At 42.3% G+C, this 20,207-nt stretch overlaps 1 protein-coding gene across 1 annotated transcript in view; it reads right to left on the bottom strand.

Moving 5' to 3' along the window:
* The window catches only part of DOCK1 (dedicator of cytokinesis 1), a 277,491-nt gene that overhangs the window by 10,292 nt on the left and 246,992 nt on the right, over positions 1–20,207 (bottom strand). The window contains exons 47-51 of the mRNA XM_066554638.1: positions 17,902–18,039; positions 15,329–15,474; positions 11,497–11,695; positions 6,869–7,022; positions 2,429–2,574 (exon numbers count right to left, since the gene is read on the bottom strand). Coding sequence (XP_066410735.1) covers positions 2,429–2,574; positions 6,869–7,022; positions 11,497–11,695; positions 15,329–15,474; positions 17,902–18,039 — 783 coding nt within the window. The remainder of the gene's footprint in view (positions 1–2,428; positions 2,575–6,868; positions 7,023–11,496; positions 11,696–15,328; positions 15,475–17,901; positions 18,040–20,207) is intronic.

The raw sequence follows: 20,207 nt of genomic DNA, 5'->3' as shown, positions 1-20,207 counted from the left end.
TGCCAGGATTTTATTTTTTACCACTGTTTAATGTTTTTAGCTAAAAACTGAACTCATCTTAGCAATCCTGAGCTACTACCACAGCCTAAACCTTACAGTACATCACACAAAATGAATGTAGTACTCTGGAGTTTATGCAGGAAGGAGTTGAGGAAAAGTGAATCCTAATGTGAATTTCTCAGCTTTCTTCTTGGGGATGGATTCCTTAGACAAAGCTCCTGGCAGCCCTGCTGTACATTCTGTAATTTTCCACTTAGAGGGCTGTGTTCAGGACAAATGAGAGCTGGCCCCTGAGACAGATGCTGGGGAAATGGGTTATAAGGTTAGAAGTGCAGTAAAGTTTGATGGAAATGCAAGGGAAAATGAAAATATTGACTAAAATGATCCAGCCATGGGGAAAAACTATGGAAGAGAGGATTGGAAAACAGGATTTTCCAGTATATGCAAATAAAGAGTAAAACATGTTTTGAATATCTCTATTCTCACTCCTGAAGTTCCTTCTATACCTGTATTTTCATTTTACCATTCAGCCTGAAATGGTAAAACAATTCAAAAAAAGTCCATTTCTGCAACAACAAAGGCACAATTTCAGCCATGGAAAAGCTGGACTCTTGCACTGGGACAATCTGTGTTGAACACAACTCTTCCAAAGGGTCAAACCAAACTCCTGCCTGACGCCTCCTCTGCTGAGATTTCTGCATTTCTGCCACCATGAAATTGGCTGGAAAGCAAATGATTCCACAGAATTTCACTGGAATGGTGAACTTCAGAGGGATCCTGGATGACACCTCTGCCAACGAAAAGGGAGCAAAACTTCTTTTGCCAGGAATTTTCCCACAAACCAGCTCAGTCAAAATTTGACATTTCAGAGTCAAAGAAAACTTGTGACTTCATGGGCTCTCACTGCCCTGCTCTGATTGGTAATAAATTCAATTAATTTCCCAAAGTTGTGCCTGTTTTGAGGGCAAGGGGTGAGTGATCTCTCCCTCTCCTTATCTCAACCCTTTCATTGAGACTTTCATTGTATTTTCTCTGCCTGCCCAGCAGAGGAGGGGAGTGATGGAGCATCTTTGGTGGGCACCAGCCAGGATCAACACTCCATACCCCATGAAATGTATTTTTTTTGCCCATAGAGAAAATAAAAGGCATTTCTCAAAAGCGCTGCTTTAAAGAAAAGGACCACATTATTTTTAAAAGCTTCCAGCTACAGGAAACAAAGCTGAAAAAGCGAATTTTCCTCAGAAAGCTGCAAACCCTGTTGGTGATGAAGAGTTTCTGAGCTCCTTGCCTCAAAGGGGACACGAGTTTGCCTCAAGGAAATAAATGAGTGGTGACTGAACGTTGGCAGAGCAGAGCTCCAGGAAGGCAAGGTGGCAGGTTCATGTTTTATTTCCTTTCCTGACACAGGACTGAAAGGCTTTAAATCCAATTTGCTGCTCCTGCTGGTTAAAGCTCCCTGCCCAACAAACCTGACAACATCTGCCTTGGAATTGCCCAGAGTGAAGCCAACTTTCCTTCAGGTTCTGCTGCTCCCCCACCCTCCTGGCACTGCAGAGCCCTCTGGATCAGCTGATGGATGCAGGAGCAGGATCCCAACTCCCCTGGGAGGGCTCAGGGAACAAGAACTGCAGGAGGGATCAATCTCTGGGAATAAAGAACTGCAGGAGGGATCAATCTCTGGACACAAGGAACTGCAGGAGGGATCATTCTCTGGGAATAAGGAACTGCAGGAGGGATCATTCTCTGGGAATAAGGAACTGCAGGAGGGATCATTCTCTGGGACCAAGAACTGCAGAAGGGATCATTCTGTGGGAATAAGGAACTGCAGGAGGGATCATTCTCTGGGACCAAGAACTGCAGAAGGGATCATTCTGTGGGAGAAGGAACTGCAGGAGGGATCATTCTGTGGGAGAAGGAACTGCAGGAGGGATCATTCTCTGGGAATAAGGAACTGCAGAAGGGATCATTCTCAGGGACCAAGAACTGCAGGAGGGATCATTCTCTGGGACAAGAACTGCAGAAGGGATCATTCTGTGGGAATAAGGAACTGCAGGAGGGATCATTCTCTGGGACAAGAACTGCAGAAGGGATCATTCTGTGGGAATAAGGAACTGCAGGAGGGATCATTCTCTGGGACAAGAACTGCAGAAGGGATCATTCTGTGGGAATAAGGAACTGCAGGAGGGATCATTCTCTGGGACAAGAACTGCAGAAGGGATCATTCTCAGGGAATAAGGAACTGCAGGAGGGATCATTCTGTGGGACAAGAACTGCAGAAGGGATCATTCTCAGGGACCAAGAACTGCAGGAGGGATCATTCTCAGGGAATAAGAACTGCAGGAGGGATCATTCTCTGGGACAAGAACTGCAGAAGGGATCATTCTCAGGGAATAAGGAACTGCAGAAGGGCTCATTCTGTGGGACTCACCCGTTGGTGGGCAGGGGGGGAGGTGGTGGGGCTGATCAAGTCCTGGCTCTCCATGAGGTTCCCGTAGTCGGCCGTGCTTCCTTTGAGGGGCAGAGGAGGGGGAACGTCGGCGATGTCGGAGCTGGACATCCCATTCAGCTCCAGATCTGCAAGAAACAACACTGGGTTAACCCTGCCAGCAGCTGAATCCTGCAATTCCAGAATGGTTTGGGTTGGGAGGGACCTCATGGATCACCCAGTGATCCATGAGGTGATGGACTTCCACCATCACCTTCCACTATCACCCTCCACTTGCTCCAAGCCCTGCCCAACTTGTCCTTGGACTCACTTTAAAATGCCCTCAAAATACTTGAACAACCCCCTGTTTTTAATTAAACATAATTTTTGTTTCATGTTTCCCGCCAAAATATTAATGGCTTAGAAAATATAATCTCCCCACCTTCAAGCTCGCCTTGCACATTAAAACACATTGTACATCAAAAAGTTTTGCAAAGTGCACAAGGAAAATACAATCTGGCTAAGTTTTATTGACTTTCTCCCAGTAAAATCAAAGTTCCCTGTTAATAAAATGCACAAATGAAAGCCTGGAATTAAGTACATCTCTCTCCAAAACTTTCAGGCTCCAGGTAACTATAACAAATGAGCAGCCATTAGTTGTTGAGTAAATAAAATCATGCACGAGAAAGTACCAAACATTTATTATTCCTGTGTGCTGGGTAGAAAATTCCCTTTTCTTAGCAGATAAATCCTCCCAGGTATGTGCTGGAGAGGCAAATAGCCTGAGGGACAATAAAGTGTATTGAGGCCTGAGTGATACATAGGTTTTTGGGGAGAAATCCCCCCACGGTGTATTTCAGGGTAATTCAGTCATTTTAATACAGTCATTTTAATTCAGTCATTTTAATAAAACCCACTGCGATCTCTACGAGATAAGAAACTGAAATGATTTGTTTATAAATGAGGGAACTTTATTTAGGAAAAAAAAAAGGTGATTTCTATTTTATTTTACTGGGGTGATTTGTGAAACAAGAGAGGACTTATTTATGCAGACGTTTTTATTGCAAAGCTCATATCAATATTTTATTAAAAGTGTGATTTTATTGTTCTCTAAAATGGCCTCTCACAACACAATTTAACTCTAAGGTGGCTCTATTGATTTGTCACTGAAAACTGTAATTTTACTCCTCATCCTTCCACCTGAACTCTTGACTACATGAAGAAAAGGTTATTTTCCATCCTGGGACTCCACATTTTCAGTGGCTTCCTCTCCAATAGGCTGAAAATGTTGTTTGTCCACCAGGACCTGAATTTCTCATTGCTTTTTCCATTGCTCCTGTTTTTCATCCTTCCCTTTCTACAGAGAGGATTTCTCCATTGCCCAGACGTTCCCAAGAGTTTCCTTTCTGCATCTCCATGAGAATCTCCTCCTTCATGGAACTGAACTGCAGCTGGAAAACCACACTGTGCATTTGAAACTAAAGATTGATTCTGGGAATGAACTTCCCTCTCCATTCTGGATGAACTCCCCATCCATTCTGAAGAACTCAGGAATCTGAGATATTTAACGTCACAAAGCAACTCCTTGGCACAGGTCCTGCACAGCTCCCCCACTACTGAACATCTGTATCTTAGCTACATATGTTGATATCTGAATTTTTGCTTGGTTTCTCCATGCAGTTTAGGATAATATAGGGAAAAATTTGGGAAATGGCATTTTCTTTTGTGTGTTTAGTTAGAGCTTTAGCAAAACCTTGAATGCTGCTTCAGAAAGAGAAACCTTTCCATATTTTGTTTTTAGGCCTCTTTGTAAACATTCCGTGGGAAACTGAGTGGAATAACACACAATTTCCCAAAAATAAAGTAAATTTAACCCCCCTGAACACTTCAGCTTTGCATTCTAGATGATATTTTTTCAACTAACAAGGTTTCACTTCTTCCATGATAAAACTTCTGACTTCACCTAAGCCAAGGTGCTCCCAAGAGGATGGTGAGACCCATTTTGTTAGGAATAACCCAAATCCTTTGTTTCTTTTAACAGATCCTTGGAAGACCCATGGAAAGGCAGGTTTTCAGGAAACATCTGAGGAATGTTTTCAGCAGAGCTGGAGAGGAAACAAGGTGTGGAGGCAACTCTGCTTGAAGAACCTGGATGGAACCCAACTGTCCCTGCAGTCGTGTCCTGCTCTGCTTCTCCCCCTTTCCCTACATCCCCCAGCTCCTGCTGCAGCTGGAATTTCCTGCAGCCTGTCCGTGGCACCTTCCCAACCTCATCCTGATGAAGGATCCACATAAATAAACCCCTGCAAGTGTGGGCAGAGCATTTCCACCCACGGGAAGAGCTCACGAAATACACGAGCAAAGTGTTTGCATTCATCTGGCAGCTGTTTAGTGGAACAACAAGATTCTATCCTGAGAAACAATGATTTGATCTTCCCCAGAATTCAGTGAAATCCAGGGAACATCTTCCCTGCAGCAGGTATTGAACAAATCCAGCAATTCCAAGTGTTGTCCCAAGAAAATCTATTTGCTGCAGATCTGTTGATTTCCTCAGCTGAACTGAACCACCCTAAGAAGGTCACTAAAATAATTACCCCAAATTTCTGGTGTGCTCCCATTATTCAGTGAAATTCATTATTCAAGGTGGTTCATCAGATGAGTGTGCTCTGAATATTTGTTCCTTGCTGGACATGTGCCACTGGGAAGATCTTGGAGCTGGCAAAGGATCAGTTAAGGGACCCTTTTTTTTTCATCTTACCCTAATGATCACATTTTCCACTCCCTTCTCCTCAAGTGCCAGCTAACAGGCAGCCAGAATTGCTTAGCAACCCAATAACTGCTTTTAGCCAATTTGGGCTTTGAAGGAACTTCTTTATCCTTGGAATTCCAAAAAAAAATTATCACTGTAATTCCTGAAATGATTCTAGACTGGTGCAATAAGCTGATCCTATTTTATGTAACATCCACTAATCTCTAGCACAAAAATATTCTCAGAGATACCTGGTAACTTCAGATACTTTTAAAAGAGAGAAATCAAATTAAGTGTTAATAAAACTTACATATGATCAAAAAATCCAATTAAAATATCTTTTGCAGAAGTATATATCCCCTAGTTCTCTGTATTCCCTGTTTTTAGCATTTTTAGTTTTTAGTTTCTGGATATAAAATTGTAAAGGAAGGTGAGAGTTATAAGTTCATTGTAATCAAAATATTTGCTTTGTGTGTCTGACTGTTTAAGAGAAAAAATTTTGAAGTACCACAGCAAGTAAATAAAGCAGTGACCTTGATGGAAAAGATTTTTTTTTCTGAAGACTGATCATCTCTTCTCCTCCTTACTAACACTGAACTCTTGCCACTGGAGTTGGATTTGGGGACATGTATAAAAAAGATAATTTTTTTGCTTTTTTGTCACACGCTGGCAGCTGCAAACTCTGAATAACAGGTTTTGGGAAAGAGCACTGGGAAAGAAACAGGTGTTGGATTACACCCAGCTCTGCAATAGGGTTTGCTACAGACTGAAGCAAACAGATGATACTTTACAGAAAAGCTGAGTGATAGATGTCAATGTCAAGCAAAAACTACTTCAAAAAGCCTGACCTTTATTTTCCCTTCTGGTTTGTACTCACAACATATCAAAGAGAAGTTTTTTTTTAATATATGATTACAAAAAATATTACTTTTTAAGCCTTTGTGCTCCAAAACACTCAATATGGGATCAAGTACAACATGAATTTTTGACTGCTACTCTACACCTAATTAATTGTTAATGATGACTTGAAAAGAACTGTTTCACTGCAATGATTCTGCTTGCTTTTGTAAAATACTGAATTAATTTTTGCTGGCAAAGGTAAGAGGTTAAGTAATACTGATGCTTTGTGCAGGCTGCCCTAGAACAGAGGCTGGACAGAGCTCTAAAGAATAAAGCAGGGATTTATTCAAAGCATCTCCTCCATGGATCCACCTTGGGCAGCACCAGAGCCCAGCCAGGGCTGCACCCAAGATGAACCAAAATGGCCCCAAAATGCACGGCCGGGCACGGGCTCTGTCCCTGGGATCAGTTCTGCTCCATTTGCACCTTGCAGTTCATTGTCCCATTCCAGCTTTAGCCCCTGCAGTCCCACCCTGCTTGTTTTTCTCTCTCCAGCCCACGGGGTTTGTGCTCCGGGGCTGAGATTTGGATCATTTGTCCTTGGTGCCCAGCTGGAGCAGGAATTGTTTTGTCTCCCTGCTCTGTGCACAGAGCTCAGCATCCCCTGATGTGAAGCCCAGACCCACTCACTAAAGCAGCACAGAATGGGAAAAAGAGAAAAGCTGAAACCTGAGGGATCAATACCTGGTGCAAGAAATACCCTGGTGATGGTGCAACTCAAGCCAGGGTGTGAAGAACTGCTCAGGACATGCATTTCCACACTAAAAGGAGTTTATTTCAGAGAGAAGACTTACTGGGCTGGATGCTGAAGGCGAGTTTGGTCCGAGGGGTGATGGGGGGTGGGCTCAGCTGGGAGCTGGGTGACGCTGGGGACACGGAGAATCGCCGCTCGCTGGACATCACGTTCAGCACCTGGCTCTTGGGTCTCTGCGGCCTCAGGGGGCTGATCTGGGGGACACAACCAGGGAGGGGGGCAAGGAAAGCAGAGAAATGAGTGTCAGAGATGGAACTGCCATGGTTTGATGCCATACAGGGTGACAGCAGCACTAACAGCCAATATTGCTGAGTCCCAGCTCCAGGGTCCTCCCTTCTCCCAGCCTGGCCTGGTTTGCTGAGCTAATTCCCCAAACACTTGTTTAGTAACACCCGAGGAACTTTAGAGTCTCACAGCACATTACACAGCACTCAAAAGCTTTATTTTTTCTCACACACATCTACTTTCCTGCTAAAATTTACCTCTTTAACCATTTAACCAGGTTCCTGCTTCCCACATCCTTTCAAGAGTATTTTTAGCAGAATGGATAAGCAAAGCAAATGCTTTTTCAGGGGCAGATGATTATAAAAAAGCAACCCAGGAAATCAGGTTAATTGGTGAAGGAAACAAACCAGAATCAAGAGAAAAACCAACTGGAGGCAGGTCCCCAAGTTAACCCACTCTTCATCAAACTCTCTTTTGATGAAGACATCATCTGTCTAGAAACACTTTCTTGGTGGCTCCAGATTGTGCTAATATTGAATTAATTGAAATATCTCTTTTCTTTTTTTCCCCTCTGGCTGCTTCATAATCCATTCAAATTTTCTATCAGGAACCCTCAAAAGATATTTGTAATCTGATGGGCAACTCATGCTTTAGTTAAGGCAATTCTTTTTACTGAGTTTAATTCTGAGCTCTACTGATTTCCCCATTCACCACCTCCATATTAACAGGGATCATAGTGGAAAAAATGAAGCTTTTATTTCAAACAGATCCCAGAAAATGGAGCAGCAGCCTGAAGTTAAGAGGGGAATTACTCCAAGGTGCTGCAGTGGGACAAAACAGAAAGTGCCAGGAGCAATCCAGGCTTTTTCAAAGGATTTCGTCATTTCCCAATGTTTGGATTTCTATGAAGTATGTTGGGAAGGAGAAATCTGAAATTTTCTTTTTAGAAAACAAACCCTAAAAGGCTTTGCATCAAAGATTGTGCCTGTGAGGCCCTTCTACAACAAATGAATGACCAAAAAGTATGAACCTTTTTGTGGAAAGCTCATCAAGACCTCAGGGTGACCTCTAAGAAATTGTTTTGATGCTAAAATAAAATTCTAGAGATTCCAAAGGTTTCTGCTCTCCACATCCTTTCAAGTGTATTTTTAGGAGAATGGATAAGCTAAGCAACCACTTTTTCAGGGGCAGATAAAAAAGCAACTAAGGAAAACACGTTAATTGGTGAAGGAAACATGCCAGAATCAAGAGAAAAACCAACTGGAGGCAGGTCCCCAAGTTAACCCACTCTGTAATTACTGAAATAAATAAATGTGAAATCAATGTCAACTTCTCCTGTGATTGACAGCTTGGGGCTCCTCTGAAAGCTCCACACAAATCACAGATCTGCAGAGGAATATGAGCTCTTGGGAGGCCACCAATCCATAATGAAGCCATTGCTAATTTTTCCTGGTCTAGCCAAGGGCAGATCAATGGTGAGTGATGTTAGACACCACCAAATCAATAAAACACAGCCTGTTCTTCTGATTTCCAACTGCAGCCTCCCAGTGCTCTCCTAACTACCTGGCCTCAGAGCTGGCTTTGCTCTCAGCTCCTGGGATCAAAGTAAACAACGACAATTTATGTTGAAGAAGTTGATGTGATACTTAAAAGAAGATAATAAATCTGTTGGAAATGATGAAGATATTACTGGTATCTTCACATACTCAAGTGCTTGATTTATCTTTGTTGTTTTATGTAATTAAGGCCTGGGGTTTGATCAGTCAATAAATTCATGGTGAGTGCAGTGAAATTTGAGGAAGAGTACTTAAACCATTCAATTAAACAGACTCTGAATGCTGCTTTTCCATGCAAACCTAAACACTCCATGAAATAATTCTGCAGTTTTAGAATTTCCCCATGTTCTTCCATGGTGATTCATTTGATTGGAAAAAAGAAGAGCCCACAGTAGACTGGAAACACTCATTTCTTTACACAGCATCATTATTGGGAAGAGCAGCAGGAGCTCTGCAGAGATAGGGATGGCCACTGGCGTTTCTCTCACATGATTTTCTCTGGAAATTTGTCTTCTGCTGTAAAATCCCCAAATATTTCAGAAGTCAGAACTAAGAATCTGTTAAAAAAATTCACCAAATAACTGAAATGTTTTAACCGAATGAGTGACAGCACAACGAGCTGTAAAATTCTCAGCACAATGAATCCAGTATCTGTAATAAAACACTTAGTAACTTAAAGTACTAATTACTAAAATGTCACTTTAAAAACTTTTTAAAGTTTAATTTCCATTTCTAGACAAACCTGTACTCCCAAGTTTTCTTTTTTAAAAAAATCCAATCCTTATTTTTTTTTCTTAACCACTTTTAATCCAGCAAATTTTCTTCTTCCATGTTCTTAATGCAGGAAAAAGCAAAATGCCTTTTTCTTCAGACAGCACGGTGGTAGGAGTGCTTTGGGAGTAATTTCAGCTTAAAAAGGGAACTTGCACATGAATGTTGAACACAGGGAAAGCTGAATTCCTACCAAATTTCCCTTCACATCATTAACAGGGGATGCCTCCAGCACGCAAAAATTTTTAGACAAATTTTATCTTTAAACTCATCCTTGATTTTATCTGTTCAAAATTCCAGACGACAGCAGTGGGAATCGGGCAAGTGCTTGTGTAAACTGATCTCAAAAGAGTTTCTTCTGCTTCACCTAAAAATGAACCCCACTCCCACCAAACGTTCCAAATTGACTCAGTCGTCTTGGAGCTCATCAAAGCTTCTGCAGAGGCTGAAAAGGGAGAGTTTTTCTCTCAACAGCAAACTCCTTTTCATATTATTGATCTGTGGACTTGAAGAAGCTCAAAATAACTGTAAGTAACCAGTTCTGACATTTCATCTCCCTCCCTCTCCATAACCAAGGGAATATTGCTCACACCACTCAGCCACTGAAAGCTCCTGACTGGGAAGATTGGAAGAACTTGAGTCAAACCATGTTGGGCTTTGCTCCTCAGATGCCAAATGGGAATATACCCTGAGGGGTTATTTTGCCTCCTTTCCAGGCAGAATTTGCATTTTTTCTGTCATAAACTTTTCCAATGTCCAAGAGCTCTGAGAGCTCCCAGTTTCCTCCCAGTGACACCAGCCAGCTCCCCAGCATCCTTGGATGCCTCCCAACTGCTCCAGCTGACTCAGCTGCCCTGAAATGCAATTTCCTTCTTCTGTGACACCCCACCAGCTCTGCTGGTCTGTTTGGGATCTGGGAGATGCCATTGGAAGTCCTGCCATGGTGATCCCAGTCCTCAATCGGTCAAAACACAACTGCTGCAAGGTGCAGAGAGAAATGCATGGCAGCAAAATCATGAGACGTGGAAATCTGTGCAGGAGGAATCTCCATTTAACCAAACCAAGGCTCATGCAATACTGAAGTCAATGGAAAAACTCATTGGTTTCAAAGTTGAAGAGCCTGAAACCCTCAGATGGGATTTTATTGGAGTTTCTGACTGGGCACATTAAACACAAGAACTGATTTTTCAGGCTGTCCCAAGACATCTGTGAGAGATTAACTCATCTCTGAGTGGAAAAGGAGGGCAAAATCCAGAAAACAGAGGAAGTGTGGCTGAACATGTAAATATCTTCCTATAAATACCAAACAGAAAGAATTAAAGGATCCAGTTATCACAGGTGAGAAAGTTTCAAAATCCAATAACAATGACACAGCACCAACAAGACTCTGCTGAGTGCAAAGCTGGCTCTACAAGTACTTGTGCAGCTCTTGAAAAGAATATTCCATTTACTTCTGGGAGGCAATTTTAAACTCTTGGCCTCCAAACAGGTGTCCAGGCAGAGATTTGGAGGTCACAGTCAGTTCACACTCCCCCTGCTCCAGCTTTAGACATCCCTGCTTTCAATTTCCCAGCTCCAACTTCTCAGGTTACCTAAGCCTTGAGGACAGTTCCAGTGAATTAAATCTAAGCCAAGAAGAGAGGGTTTAAGGGAGATATGCCCTGGTTTTAATATCCTTACACACAGGAACTGCTCAGGATTTTCTGCTCCCAACAGCCCTTCAAGGACACACAACTGCTGACAGAATGGCCTTGGAATGTCCCACCAAACACTCTCCTGCAGTGAAATGTGGGCAAATCCATCCCAACCTACTGGGAAGCAGCAGTTCCAAAGGCTGCTGGGATGGCAGCAATAATTTCAGCTATGCTGTGCCATCTGCTCCTTTGTCAAACAGTCACCCAGAGCTTTGGGTGAAGATTTTCAGAGGATCTTTTCCCCACTGTAAATCAAATCTGTATTTTTGATTCATTAGCATGTATATTAACACTCTGGTGTATCCCCTCAGAGTTATTTCTGGCCTACAAAGGAACTAAACGGTAAAAATCAACATTTTGATTTCAAAAGACAGAGAACATGGCTCAGAATTAGATAAAGCTTTCCTTGCTAATAAAGTTACCGTTTCTGAAAGGATCACTGCTTCAGACTGCTGCAGAGAAATATCAGTAGATTTAAATTCTTTATCAAATATCTCTTGATGCTTGCTGTTCCTCTTCTCCTTCTTCTTTTCCTTTTTATCTTTATCTAGGTCATCCTTGTCCAATTTATCTTGCGACCTAGAATGCATCTTTTTTGGCAGGAGGGGCTCCAGCACGAACCTAAGGAAAAATGTTGTTGCTCAGATCAATAAAATGCTGTTTTCAAAACAACTAACTTTTATTTACATATTTCCCAAAGTCTCGCTCGAGTTAATGAGGCTTTGCTAATCCAGGAAAACTCATTAGAGGGAGAAGGAGGGGGCAGAAGGTCACACAATCATAATTGTCTTATAATAAAAATTACTGCAGGACTGCTGGAGAAGTGGAGCTGCAGATTTCCCTGCTCTGCAGTAAATTTATTGGTTTCTGGCTGCACAAACTCCTGAATTTCACATAAAAAAATGGCTTTTTCATTCAGCACTGCTATTCTCCATGCTGTGGCACCTGGAAACTCCAGTCCCACCCCACAGCTTCCACTATCCCAGGGTGCTGCAAACTTGGACACTCCCAGGGATGGAGCACTATTGGCTAGACAAAGTATTTTAGGATTTATTTTTTATTATAAAGAAAAACACCACTAAGATCACACCTAGACAAAATCAAACTGGCAGATTTTAAGACTCTCTCAAACCACCACATTAGAAAACCAAAACCAAACCAAAATTTCCCAAAGAAGGACAATTTTAGCCCTGGAAAAGCATTTCCCATGCCATGGCGTGCATGCAGGTACAGGCCACAGTCTTTGATGTGAAATTCCAGAATTCATATTTCAGACAATTTGCACTGACATTATCCTAATCCCCACCATTAGCAGCAATATCACAAATTATTGTTATTTTTTGTTGTTGTTTCCACTCTTTATCAGCTCCTTTGATGGGAAGATGCTCAAAGCAGCACCTGCATCAGCAGCCCCTGAGCCATTTCCCAAATCCTGAATGCCATGGGTTGGGAACAAACCCACAAGTTTATCCATCCCATTTTACAGACAGGGAAAAGGAAAGGCAACAATTTGTCCAGGGCCACAAAGAGCTTCAGTGACAGGGCCCAGAGCAGAGCCCAGCTCTCCCAACACCAGGACTTTTTAAAAACCTGAGCTGTGTATTTTGGACTGGGTGGTGCCAGCACCTCTGAGGCCAACTGCAAATTCACAAGAGGAATTTCCATCCTTCAGACAATGATTAATTGCTTTCCTTCCAAGCACTGTATTAGGACTATTAATTATTTGGATTATTAATGTATCTGTGCTAAAATGGGTCAGCACACTGTGCTCCAACTGGAAGCACTTTGGGACTGCCGAGAGCTGAGAAATCCCACTGGACCCCAGGATTCTCCTGCTTCCAACCACTGAGTGCAAGTGCTCACATTTGTATTTCTAAGTCCCATCCTAAGCAGGGAATAAATCCAAGTCTCTTTTTTGAAGTCAGTTTTATTTATACATAGAGCTGGGAGTTGTAAAACACATCCCGTGTCAAAATCTGCTTTGAGTTTTTGCTTCTTTAAAAGAAACGACATGAAATGGAACATGGGTGATTTGATAAGACCACTCCTTTAGCTTCGTGTTTAATTGTTTTTTTGTTTCATCTGTATTCTCAAATTTAATTTATGAAGAGATATGGAAAGACAAGAGGAGAACTGACCATAAACCTCATCAACTACAGTAGGAAACTTCTGCCAGGCCAGCAGTGCCAAACCACCCACATGATTTTACAGCCACCTGAATTTTTGAGGTCTTTCATGATATTATTTATATCTGATGGTTTTTCTTCTCCTCCTCCTGATTAAACAAATGAGGGGTATTTTCAGGGCTCCTCAGTGACAGGAGTTGTTCACTCCATTGTCCTGCGTTACCCTGGGCTCAGAGCAAGAGCTGAGCTGCACTGTGGGATCTTTGTGGGATCTTTGTGAAAATACACCCTGAGGAGACTCAGATCCTCAAGAACTGCCATGTGACACCTACCACAACTCAGCTGAGAGGTGAGCCTGAAGGAAATAAGACCCAATGACAAAGTAAAATGCATTTAAAGATTTTGAAGGGAAAACCAGAAAGAGGCAAGGGAAGAATCAATAATTTTCTTCTGAGATAAAACAAAGTTGGTCACTTACTTGGGATGGTTTTTCTGCCCAAGTTCCAGCAAGACAACTTTGTTCAGAATTAGTCAAAACTCAGGGTCTCTGCTGTCCCACATTTACAGCAATGTGTGAAAGCATCCCAGAGGGCAGTGGAATGAGAGCTGAGCTGTCCACAGCTCCTCCCAATGACTAAATAAACTCTCTGTAATCAAGGCAAGCATCCTGCTGGCCCTTAGGTGCTGGGTTTAATTTTGCTTGATCCCTTTAGTCTCTAGCCAGGTAATAACTCCCCTCTGAAGGTGCACAGGAGTTTCCAGCACATCCCTGTAAATCAGCAGCCCTTCAGAAGGCTTTAAAAAAAACTGCTGCCTTGGTCAAATATTGCATTTCTGGATTACAGGGGTGCCTGAGGGGAGGAAGAGAGAGAAGGGATTTCTGAGGCTGCATGGAAAGCCCAGACAGCAAACAGATTATTTTGTTCTTTGAGGGATGTGACTGTGAGACAGGGCTTATCAACAGAATTCCCAGTTCTCATGTGAAATATCTTGATAAGTCTTGAAGTACAATCTTGCCATAAGCAGCTTTTCCTCTGGCAGCTGGAGTGAGCAGCAGTGATTGAGCAGTCAGGTAATCCTGCCCTGAGCTCCTGGGACAGGGCTGGCTGCACACATGGCCTGCAGAGCATCCCTCCTGCACTCACACACCTGAGATACTCCAAAAAGGGGGAACTGATCTCCTCTTTGGGGATTTTTGGTGCTGTTTGAATGCTTAGAGGGCAAAAAAGAACATTGTATTTATCTAGGTTAGAGAACAAGAGACCTTGAGAGAAATGTCTCTGTAGGTTGGGGTTTTTTACCCAATTTTAGGCTGTCACTTAAAAAAATAATGGAATAGTTTGGGATAGAAGGGACCTTAAAACTCTACCAGTTCCAGGGGCAGGGACAGCTTCCATCATCCCAGGCTGCTCCAAGTGTCCAGTGTCCAACCTGGCCTTGGGCACTGCCAGGGATCCAGGGGCAGCCCCAGCCACTCTGGGAATTCCATCCCAGCCCCTCCTCACCCTCACAGCCAGGAATTCCTTCCCAATCTCCCATCCATCCCTGCCCCCTGGCACTGGGAGCCATTCCCTGTGTCCTGTCCCTCCATCCCTTGTCCCCAGTCCCTCTCCTGTGGAAGAGGTTTTACAGCAACTTCTGAGAGCCAGGAGAAGTTTGATCCATGTTTACCTCTGAAAGAATTTTTTACCAAGGTTGTTGACATGGAAACCAAGAAAAAGGATAAATAAGAGAAACCTGCAACTCCATTCCAATGAGCATTTTCTTTGTCTTTCCTGACCAATGAGTAAAGTGTAAATGTATGAGTTTTGTAAGAATGTATAAAAAGCATGCATGGTACAATAAAAACAGTTTGAAGCCTTCTGAAAATGGAATGTGTTGCCTTGTATTGTCTCCATCTCAACTATGACATTCTCCAGCTCTCCTGGAGCCCCTTAAGGTGCTGGAAGAACTCTGGATCTTCCCTTCTCCAATTAAACACCCCCAGCCCTCCCAGCTGTTTCCAGCTCCGAAATCTGGGAATGCCAACCACCCTCAAACCCCAGGGAGCTTTGGGGACAATCCCTGGCTGAGGATCCCCCACCCCAGGGATTTTTAGGGACAATCCCTGGCAGGGAGCCCCACTCACCCGTCGGAGCCGGGCCGCGAGGGAGTGCTGTCCGAGGAGAGGGAGGACACGGAGGCCACGGAGAGGGGCCGGGATGAGGAGGGCATGGTGAAGGAGCGCACCATGGAGCGCGGCCGGCTGCCCCGCCGCTCCTCCAGCCCCGACAGCTGCGGCCAGAAACGACACAGGTTACTGCTTCATCCAAAAAAAACCGTAGCTATTGTAAAAGGCAAGCAGGCAAGCCTGACGAAGGGGAAAAATGCTACAGCTGGCTCCATTGATATCAGAAGGCTAAATAATTACTTTATTGTACTATATTATTCTATATTATATTACACTATATTACATTTCATCTAAACTGAACCTGTCAGTTCATCTCAAAAACTCTACTCAACTGCCCGGAATCTCGTGACTGTCAGCCCACAGTCCTGACACACACACCTGGATTCAACTGGTCAGTGAATCAAAACACTCACACCAGAATCCAATTACCAATTCCCTTGAGGTAAACAATCTTCCACAATGCATTCCACTTGTGGACAACAAGAGGAGCAGTAAATGAGATAAGAATTGTTTTTTCTTTCTCTGAGGTTCAGAAATAGCCTTGGGAAGTTGTACCTTTCTTTTCTCTTGGCTACAAATATCCACACGCCAAAGGGAACAGGGGAAGGTTCCATGGATTTTCTTCCAGGTAGAGATTGGTAGCATTAATGAATTAATAACAACCAACACCTCATGTTACCAACAAAGAAATAGGTTCTAAAGGAAATCCACCCAAAGGACAAAAAAAAAAAAATACTTAGGTCCTCACAGGCAGATGTATAATTTTAAGTATATTCCAAGAATTCCTTTGTTCCAATGGTATTTCCATGCTTTTTTTACATTATGCCTTTAAAAAAAACTGTCTTTTTACATATAATTTTTAATCCATCTCTGCCATCGTTGTGACTGCCCTGTCAATATATTTCAAAGAAATGGACTTCATTAAAAAAAACCCAAAAACCCAAAGCAAAAATCCACAAAGAGAAACTTTACGTCAAAAATATCAAGAGAGCCAATTTACAGAGTGACACCAGGTTAAGAAGAAAATACATTAAAGTTTTGGTTTTGTTTCAGACAATTTCAGAGTTCTGAATATTTCTCCAAGCTTTGTTAGTCATTAATAACTGATATATGCATAAAATAATTGAACTCTTGCAGTCAACAAATAAGAATCTCATGCTGTTTAATTACAGGTATATTTTCCACCCTGTCAACTACTGGTAAATTGGCCTTGTACAAGGAAGACAGAAGAGATAAAACTCCATCAATCCTGAAAATTCTTACTGGTGGGTAGAGTGAAATTAGAGAGATAACACCACTTTCCAGTCATCTCCTTGATGATGTAAATGGATATTACTGAAGTGACTGACATGCAGGTATCATTAATGTTAATTACTTCTGTTCTCCCTGGGAATAAATTACTGTTTGAACTTTTCCCTGAATATATAAATTCATAAGATGGGATTTGAAGGACCACAAACAGAACATCAGTTAAAGGATACCACAAAGGCCGGAATGTTCCCTGTAAGATCTGCGTCCCCATTAAAAAAAGATGTCATTGCTACAGAATTAATTAGGGTGGAAAAGTCTTCTGAGATGGAGTCCAAGCTGTGCCCAGTGCCCACCTTGTCCTCAGCCCAGAGCACAAGTCCAAATCCACTGATTCCTTGGACACCTGCAGGGATGGGCACTGCAACCCTCCCTGGGCAGTTCCTGAGCCCCCTTTCCATGGGGAAATTCCTGCTGTGCCCACCCTGAGCTGCCCTGGCCCAGCCTGAGGCCGTTCCCTCTGCTCCTGTCCCTGTGCCCTCCTGGCAGGAGCTGTGCAGAGCCACAAGGGCCCCCTAGTCCCTCTTTTCTCCAAGCAAAATAGGATCTCATAATAGCACCCAATCCATGTATTTTTGACTGAATTATCAATTTTATCCTGAATTAAAAAGCTATTTGCTTTGTTTGTTCTGACCTTCACACTCAACACTAAAAAGCAGAACAAACCTCCACTGGAAACATCATGAAATTCTTGGCTTTCCCTTAAGGATGAAGCAGCAACTGGAAATAAGTTGCTGGAATGAGAAAAGCATGAATTTCAGTCCTTCTAAATCCATGAAGTAGGAGCTGTCATTTTCTTGCCTGCCTACCTTTGGTATAGGTACAAGCACACACTACCATAGAGCCCTTCCCTAAAGGAATTCCACCTAGGGAAAGGTGACAGGAATTCCACCTAGGGAAAGGTGACAGGAAGAGTCCTGCTAAGTGCCCATTTTTAAACTCATTTTTGTAACCCAAATCCTTCAGAATTGGATTATCTTTCAAGGAACAGACTCGGGCAGTTTAGGAATTGCTCCCATGCTGGGAAATAAAAGCACTGAGGCTTCCTCAGCATCTCTCATCTGCTCAGTATTCCATAATTTGATGATGATTGGGAACAAGCAGGAACTCTTCATCTACACTGCTCTGTTAAATCAATGGAATCATCACACAGGAATAGAGAGTTGCTGTAATTCAAGGGAATTCCTGATATTGGGGAAAGGAGAAGCTGAGAGGGAACTCACGATGGCGCGGACGCCGTACTGCTTTTCCACCTTGTCCTTCAGCTGCCTGAAACACGCCTCCATCCTCTCATGGAACGGCCTCAGGGCCTCTGTCACCTTCTCCCCGTGGATCCGGATGCCTTCGGCCAGGAATGGGATCTGGAAAGCAGAATTTGGCTGCTCCACCCTGCCCAGCCCCTCCTGAGCCAAGGGACAGGGCAACGCTCCCACAGCAGGGAAAGAACTCGTGCAGTAATAACAATAATAATAATAATAATAATAATAGCAATAAGAGCAAAAGTAACAGTAATTATAACACTAATAATAATCATTACAATAATAACAATAATAATAAATAGCAACAACAATAATATTAATAACAAGAATTATTATTATGATCACAGTGACCATCATCATCATCATTCCTTGCATATGATGCACGACAGGATCTAAACCCCTGTTCTCCAGGATTCCTCTTTTTTTTTTCTGTTAAACAAAGTCCCTTACATTTAATTCAGCCCTAATTCTGCCCAGAAATCCCATGCTGGATTTATCCCACAGCACAAACCCTCCTGTGATATTCCATTCTCAAGCCCCCACAGATTCTGTACTTTAAAACACCAAACTGATGAATGATGAGTCTCACACCAGGTTATTAATACCAAATCCTTTCCCAGTTCCATGAGGATAAAACCCTGAAGACAAAAATAGTTTATGTTTTCTTTAATAAATGCTCTTTCTAAAGCTGCAAATGAGCTCCATCCTTGGACAGATATATATTGCAGAGCAATATTTATTAATAAAACATACTTTTAGATGCTATATAGTTCTCCTTAGAAAAAAATGATTTTATTTTCTCTGGGAAGAAAACAGAAGAGGGAAAAAATTAAATTAATTCTCTTTTGTAACTGAAAATAATCATTTATCTTCAAGGCTTCTGTCACAAAATATCCACGGCAGCACAGGATTATATAATTAGTTCCTAGTGTGGAGGTGTAGCTGACCTTTGGAAATGTTTTAAGAGAGACATTTTCATTCCCACAGCTACCCAGACACACCATTAGAGTTTTCTACCTCCAGCTCAGGAAAAATATTTCCTCTTCCAGGTCCGTTTCAGCCCACACAGTGCTCTGATTCTAACTCAGATATTCTCTGCAGCAATCAAGCTAAGAGGCTTCTTCTTAATAATTCATAATTAAATCATAATACTGATTAAAAACAGATTTTTCTAATAAGACTGAGCAGCAATCAGAAGGAGCAGCTTTATCAGTAAGGAGAATAATAAATACACAGATGAATTACAGGTGAACAAACTCGAGAATCTTATCAAGATGATTTGGCACTATGTAAATGGACAGAGGTGCTTCTCCTAAAAGACTACAAAGAGAAGAATAATGACTTTTTTTCTTTTTTTTTTTTTAATATAGTGGCTTTATGCATAAGCATATGGATTCGCACTTGACAAAAATTAAACTTGAAACCAGAAAGTTTTCCCTGCTCTCAATAAATCAATGAATTTCTAAATTTACGTAATTACCAGGCCACACTGTGACCCTCCTGTTTTGGAGGGATAAATGCTCACTTGGCTCATTTATTTTAAAGAACTGTTGACATTGGAAATGGATTTTTTTTTAAAAAAACTAGAATTACCAAGGTGAAGCATATGAGCCCATTTTATGGGTAGAAAATGCACTGAAGAACCTGTCCTGGGGATCAGCCACCTCCAGGCTGGAAAGTCAAGAACAGGAAGTTAAATGACATTATTTAGGGAAAAAATGTGGGGGGAGGGAGAAGGAGAAGAACAAGAAGAACAAGAAAAAGAACAAGAATAAGAACAAGAACAAGAAGAAGAACAAGAACAAGAAGAAGAAGAAGAACAAGAAGAAGAACAAGAAGAAGAAGAACAAGAAGAAAAAGAACAAGAAGAAGAAGAACAAGAAGAAGAACAAGAAGAACAAGAAGGCCATGGAGGAGGAGAAGAAAGAGGAAGAGAAGAAGGGAGGAGAAGAAAAAGAAGGAGAAGAAGGAGAGGTTTGTTAATCTTTTACAGAAGTTGAAATCCAGGAATGTCCCATGGCTTTGCCACAGAAGAACACGAGGCTGCTGAGTCAGGATATTTGGCCTCCCTGTCCAAGACCACTTAATCCCTAAATGTTTATCAAGTGCAGGAAGAACCTTCCAGCTGTGTTACCACTTCTGCTTCACCTTCTCCTACCAACTGCCAAACTCCTCCTGTGTCTCCTTTCCAGACACAGGGAAATGTGCTGATGCCTGACATGGAATTTGACACCCGTCAGAGGGAGAATTTTGCCACATTCAGGATATTC

This window comes from Molothrus aeneus, chromosome 8 (genome assembly GCF_037042795.1).
Source record: "Molothrus aeneus isolate 106 chromosome 8, BPBGC_Maene_1.0, whole genome shotgun sequence".
Taxonomy (NCBI): Eukaryota; Metazoa; Chordata; class Aves; order Passeriformes; family Icteridae; genus Molothrus; species Molothrus aeneus.
This window is presented reverse-complemented; position numbering and strand designations above follow the sequence as displayed.